Source organism: Cyprinodon tularosa, unplaced genomic scaffold, assembly GCF_016077235.1.
Source record: "Cyprinodon tularosa strain WSP-4 unplaced genomic scaffold, ASM1607723v1 ctg1341, whole genome shotgun sequence".
NCBI classification, from domain to species: Eukaryota; Metazoa; Chordata; class Actinopteri; order Cyprinodontiformes; family Cyprinodontidae; genus Cyprinodon; species Cyprinodon tularosa.
The window spans coordinates 102,334-108,909 of record NW_024038160.1 but is presented as its reverse complement, the minus strand read 5'-3'; the positions used below and the strand labels follow the sequence as shown (position 1 = coordinate 108,909).

Sequence of the window (6,576 nt, the reverse complement as noted above, 5' to 3'; positions counted from 1 at the left end):
AGGTCCAGTTAAGGTCTCCTAGAGTTAGAACATCTTAGAACGTGTCTGGGTAGACCTGAGGTCCAGTTGAGGTCTCCTAGAGTTAGAACATCTTAGAACGTGTCTGGGTAGACCTGAGGTCCAGTTAAGGTCTCCTAGAGTTGGACCGTTTCTGAGGAAAGTCCCGAACCACATTTTTTCCCTGAACAAAGACAGTTTTAGGTGTTTTATCCATGTTCTGCTCTGCGTTTTATCTTCCTCTTCTTGGATTTGTTCTTCCACCATCTTTTAGTCAGATGGTTGGTAAACATGTTATTGTATCCATCCTCCTCCTCCTCCCAGTTCTGCTTCTGGTCCTTGAACCAGGGGCCCCACACTCCTCCATTGTACTGGGGGTTGGAGCGCAGGTCTTTGGCTGGGTAGCGAACCGGCACAGCGGTCTTGTTGAACTGAACGAGTCGCATCAGCATCTTCTTCACAATGTGCGGGAAGCGCTGAGACAGGTCTACTCGCTCGTAAGGATCGGCCGTGATGTTGAACAGCCAGATGGACTTGCCCCTGTCCCAGCGCACCCGCTCATTGTGATGGCGAGTGGTCAACCGCTGGTTGGAGAAGGTCTGTGGAGGCACCCAGTCGCTGTACCCCGGCACCCCCGTCAGCAGCTTCCAGTGACCGACACGGAGCGCAGCCTGGATGGCGGTGTTCCATAACCCGTATCCCGCCTTCCAGGAGCCGTTTTTGGCTTTCGTGTAAATTGGGTCGATGTTGTGTAATATGTCGAGGCGAGGTGAAGGGCGACCTTCGCTAATAGCCTCCCAAACATCGTATCCGTCCAGGTTGAGGTCTTCATCTAAGGTGCCCCCACCGAGGGTAACCAGGGTAGGAAACCAGTCAGTTATGTGGATCAAACCTCGACATTTGGAGCCTTTCTTTACTAGTAGGGGGCTGTGAACAAAACCCACCCCCCTGATGCCTCCCTCCCAGTAAGTGGCTTTACTGCCCCTTAAGGGCCAGTTGCTCCCACCAGCCAATGGCTGGCCCCCGTTGTCTGTGGAGTAAACTATAACTGTGTTGTCATAGTAACCGTAATGTTTCAGGGCTTGAGTGAGGTTGTGAATAGCTTCATCCAGGCAGGAAACCATGGCGGCGTATTTACGCCGATGGGGGTTGGGGATTCCCTTGTAGCGCTCCACGTAGCGAGCAGGAACCTGCAGCGGGGAGTGGACCGCCTGGTAGGCTAAATAAAGAAACAGCGGCTGGCTGTGAGGGTTGTGATTGGCCAAGAGGTTGATGGCCTTTCGAGTGAACATCACAGTGGAGTATAATCCACGGTCCTGTTCCCAGGCAGCCTCCTCTCCCTCGTACAGATCATAGCCACACATGCCGGCGCCTTCACACTTGTAGTGGCTGTAGTAATCCCCGCTTCCAAGCAGGGACCCGAAGAAAGTGTCGAAGCCCCGCTGGGTGGGGAGGCAGCTGCGTTTGTAAAAACCCAAGTGCCACTTCCCCACCATGTGGGTGGAGTAACCCGCCTCTCTGAGTTTCTGGGGCAGGGTGACGTCTTCAACGGGCAGACAGTTGGGCTGGGTGGCTCGAATTATCGAGTGCTGGAGGCCCGTGTGGATCTGATACCTTTAAGAGAAGAAAATAAATCTCATTAGAAAATAAAGATTAATACTGTAAACGTTAAATGTTTCCATGCTTTAAGCAACAGCAGCAATTATTTACACCGTCATTTCTTAGGATCTGTGAACTGATAAAAAGTTCAAATCTCTTTGGTTTTCATTTGACAAACAAGCAATCCACTAAACATGGTGTACTTGAATGCACCACAGAAGCCCCGCCCCTGACGGTCAGAGGCTCTGTGAAGGTGAACTACTCCTCCAGGATTTAGCTCCATCCATTCCCGAACAGGTTACCTGAGGAACAGCATCCCTTCAGCATCATGCTGCCACCTCCATGCTTTAACAAGGGTAGAGTTCTTCTTTTGCTATATTGGCAACATCCTGACATCCTCCCACCAACCGGAAGAACATTTTCTCAGGAGAAACTTCTTGTAGAAACATCTGAAGGTCAGATCTTTGAAAGGCTTGTCTGCTAATCTCAGCAGCTCCTCCAGAGTCACCATGGTTCTCCTTGCTGCCATCTTGCTCGATTTTCTCCTCCTGTCGAGGAGGACTGGACCAGAACCTCCTCCCTGTTGGGTTCCTTGGTCTCCGTGACATTAGGTGGTCTCTGAGGAACCTCTAGAACAGGGGTGTCAAACTGGTTCCAGAAAGGGCCATGTGGCTGCAGGTTTTCTTTCCTACCAAGCAGTAGCACACCAGACTAAACCACAGGACGCTAAACCTCAGGACGCTAAACCACAGGACGCTACACCTCAGGACGCTAAACCTCAGGACGCTAAATCTCAGGACGCTAAACCTCAGGACGCTAAACCTTGGGACCCTAAACAGAAAGCTCCTAACTGTAACGCGAGGCGACTGTCACTAACAGAACATGAGCTGGAACCGTAGCAGCAGCTGTTAGCATACATGCTCTAACAGAGACACAATAGATGCAGCGGTTTCTATAGCAACCATCACAGGGCCGGCTGAACATGTCAGGACAGGCCGCTGTAGGAGGCCATGCAGAGGGAGGAGCGCTGGAGGCTGGTCCATGAGGACGCAGGGTGTTCAGACATGTTTCACATTCCTGGGGGGGGGGGGGTCCAGCAGAAACATTCTGATGCCTATCCTACAGATGGCTTCCTTTGGTCCTCACAGTCTTCACATGATCCTCTAGATGGAGACCAGAGGATCAGAGGTCCAGTTCAAAGCCAGGTCTGGTTCTAGAAGAACCTCTGCTCTGATTGATCCCATATCTGATCATGGAGAGAAGATGGAGCCTTCAGACTGAGCTGGACGGTCCCCTCCAGCTGAACATCTGCAGATGTCTTCTGGGTCCGTCCCTCCAGGAATGTGGCTTTGGTTTCCTTCAGAGATCTGGTTCTGGTGTTACTGCACAGCAGACAGCAGCTGATCTACATCCATAACTCTATGGCTCTGCTGCTGGAAGCGTCTCATCATCATCATCATCACCACCATCATCATCACCATCATCTTCACCAATCATCACCACCATCATCATCACCATCATAATCATCATCATCACCAATCATCATCACCATCACCATCATCACCATCATAATCATCATCATCACCACCAATCATCATCACCATCACCATCATCACCATCATAATCATCATCATCACCAATCATCATCACCATCACCATCATCACCATCATAATCATCATCATCACCAATCATCATCACCATCACCATCATCACCATCATAATCATCATCATCACCAATCATCATCACCATCACCATCATCACCATCATAATCATCATCACCAATCACCATCATAATCGTCATCATCATAACCATCATCATCATCATCACCAATCATCACCATCATCATCATAATCATCATCATAATCGTCATCATCATAACCATCATCATCACCATCACCATCATCACCATCATAATCATCATCATCACCATCATAATCATCATCATCACCAATCATCATCACCATCACCATCATCACCATCATAATCATCATCATCACCAATCATCATCACCATCATCATCATAATCATCATCATAATCGTCATCATCATCACCAATCATCATCACCATCACCATCATCACCATCATAATCATCATCATCACCATCACCATCATAATCATCATCATCACCAATCATCATCACCATCACCATCATCACCATCATAATCATCATCATCACCAATCATCATCACCATCACCATCATCACCATCATAATCATCATCATCACCAATCATCATCACCATCACCATCATCACCATCATAATCGTCATCATCACCAATCACCATCACCATCACCATCATCACCATCATAATCATCATCATCACCAATCATCATCACCATCACCGTCATCACCATCATAATCATCATCATCACCAATCATCATCACCATCATAATCGTCATCATCACCAATCACCATCACCATCATCACCATCATAATCATCATCATCACCAATCATCATCACCATCACCATCATCACCATCATAATCATCATCATCACCAATCATCATCACCATCACCGTCATCACCATCATAATCATCATCATCACCAATCATCATCACCATCACCAATCACCATCATAATCATCATCATCACCAATCATCATCACCATCACCAATCACCATCATAATCGTCATCATCACCAATCATCATCACCATCACCATCATCACCATCATAATCATCATCATCACCAATCATCATCACCAATCACCATCATAATCATCATCATCACCAATCACCATCACCATCACCATCATCACCATCATAATCATCATCATCACCAATCATCATCACCATCACCATCATCACCATCATAATCGTCATCATCACCAATCATCATCACCATCACCATCATCACCATCATAATCGTCATCATCACCAATCACCATCACCATCACCATCATCACCATCATAATCGTCATCATCACCAATCATCATCACCATCACCATCATCACCATCATAATCGTCATCATCACCAATCATCATCACCATCACCATCATCACCATCATAATCGTCATCATCACCAATCATCATCACCATCACCATCATCACCATCATAATCATCATCATCACCATCACCATCATCACCATCATAATCATCATCATCACCATCACCATCATCACCATCATAATCATCATCATCACCAATCATCATCACCATCACCAATCACCATCATAATCATCATCACCAATCATCATCACCATCATAATCGTCATCATCACCAATCACCATCACCATCACCATCATCACCATCATAATCGTCATCATCACCAATCATCATCACCATCACCATCATCATCATCACCAATCATCATCACCATCACCATCATCACCATCATAATCATCATCATCACCAATCATCATCACCAATCACCATCATAATCGTCATCATCACCAATCATCATCACCATCACCATCATCACCATCATAATCATCATCATCACCAATCATCATCACCAATCACCATCATAATCATCATCATCACCAATCACCATCACCATCACCATCATCACCAATCATCATCACCATCACCATCATCACCATCATAATCGTCATCATCACCAATCACCATCACCATCATCACCATCATAATCGTCATCATCACCAATCATCATCACCATCACCATCATCACCATCATAATCGTCATCATCACCAATCATCATCACCATCACCATCATCACCATCATAATCGTCATCATCACCAATCATCATCACCATCATCACCATCATAATCATCATCATCACCAATCATCATCACCATCATCACCATCATAATCATCATCATCACCAATCATCATCACCATCACCATCATCACCATCATAATCATCATCATCACCAATCATCATCACCATCACCATCATCACCATCATAATCATCATCATCACCAATCATCATCACCATCACCATCATCACCATCATAATCATCATCATCACCAATCATCATCACCAATCATCATCACCATCACCAATCATCATCATCATCACCGATCATCATCACCATCACCATCATCACCATCATAATCATCATCATCACCAATCACCATCACCATCATCACCATCATAATCATCATCATCACCAATCATCATCATCATCATCACCATGATCATCATCATCATCATCATCATCATCATCATCATCATCCTCCTCCAGACTCAGAGAGGATCAGCTGGATGCCATCAGCTTCTTTTCCTCAGATAGAGACTTTGAACCTTTCTGAGTGGATAATCTGGTTGATCTAGATCTATAAACTCACCTGAGATGTCATGATGTGGGGCTATAGAAATAACTTGAATAGAATTGAAATCAAACTGTCCTGATCTAATCTGAGACCTGATCTAATCTGAGACCTGATCTTAGACCTGAGCTTAGACCTGATCTTAGACCTGAGACCTGCTCAGGAAGCCGCTGGCCTCCAGGTGTGTCCTACCTGCCGGTCATCAGCTGGCTCCTGGACGGGCTGCACAGCGGCTGAACGTAGTAGTTCTCCAGCTTGACTCCCTGCGCCGCCAGTCGGTCCAGATTCGGGGTTTTGATCTCGGACCCGTGGTAGCCCACATCCCGGAAGCCCTGATCGTCCACCAGGATGAAGACGATGTGCGGCTTGGAGGCAGGCGGCTCGAACTCAGCCCCGCTGTTCAGCTGCGCAGACCTCCAGTTTTCCCAGGACACGTGAACGCCCCACGCCGTAGGACCGGAGAGGAGGAAGAGGAGGAAGAGCCCCGGCAGGAACATGCTTCAGTCCGACCCGAGGCGCATGATCCGCGGCGCTGAGGAGTTGGGTAGCGGTCCTCCTCCAGCCTGGGAGCGGCTGCTCCTCTCAGCTGTTCTCCTGCTCCTCGGTCCAAACTGGGCGTGAAAGACTGAAGGAAGCTGATCCAGAATTCCCAGAACTCCCAGAACTCCCACTCTGCTGCACAGCTAGAGCCTGTATGCGCTCATTGTATGGCAAGCGGTTTGGCTATTTATTTAAT

At 47.0% G+C, this 6,576-nt stretch overlaps 1 protein-coding gene across 1 annotated transcript; it reads right to left on the bottom strand.

Annotated features, from left to right (window-relative positions):
• arsj (arylsulfatase family, member J) lies at positions 1 to 6,576 on the bottom strand. The gene is made up of 3 exons (XM_038277776.1): positions 6,033 to 6,576; positions 166 to 1,611; positions 1 to 76 (listed from the first exon to the last, which is right to left on the bottom strand). Exons 1-2 carry the CDS (start codon positions 6,335 to 6,337, stop codon positions 207 to 209), a joined length of 1,710 nt encoding a protein of 569 aa, XP_038133704.1. The 5' UTR covers positions 6,338 to 6,576; the 3' UTR covers positions 1 to 76; positions 166 to 206.

What these genes read in the sequence shown, in the direction of transcription:
- arsj (XM_038277776.1), bottom strand. Translation starts at nt 6,337, where the DNA reads ATGTTCCTGCCGGGGCTCTTCCTCCTCTTCCTCCTCTCCGGTCCTACG. An exon ending in AGCCAGCTGATGACCGGCAG is followed by an intron (nt 1,612 to 6,032) that starts GTAGGACACACC and finishes CTTCTCTTAAAG; the next exon opens with GTATCAGATCCACACGGGCC.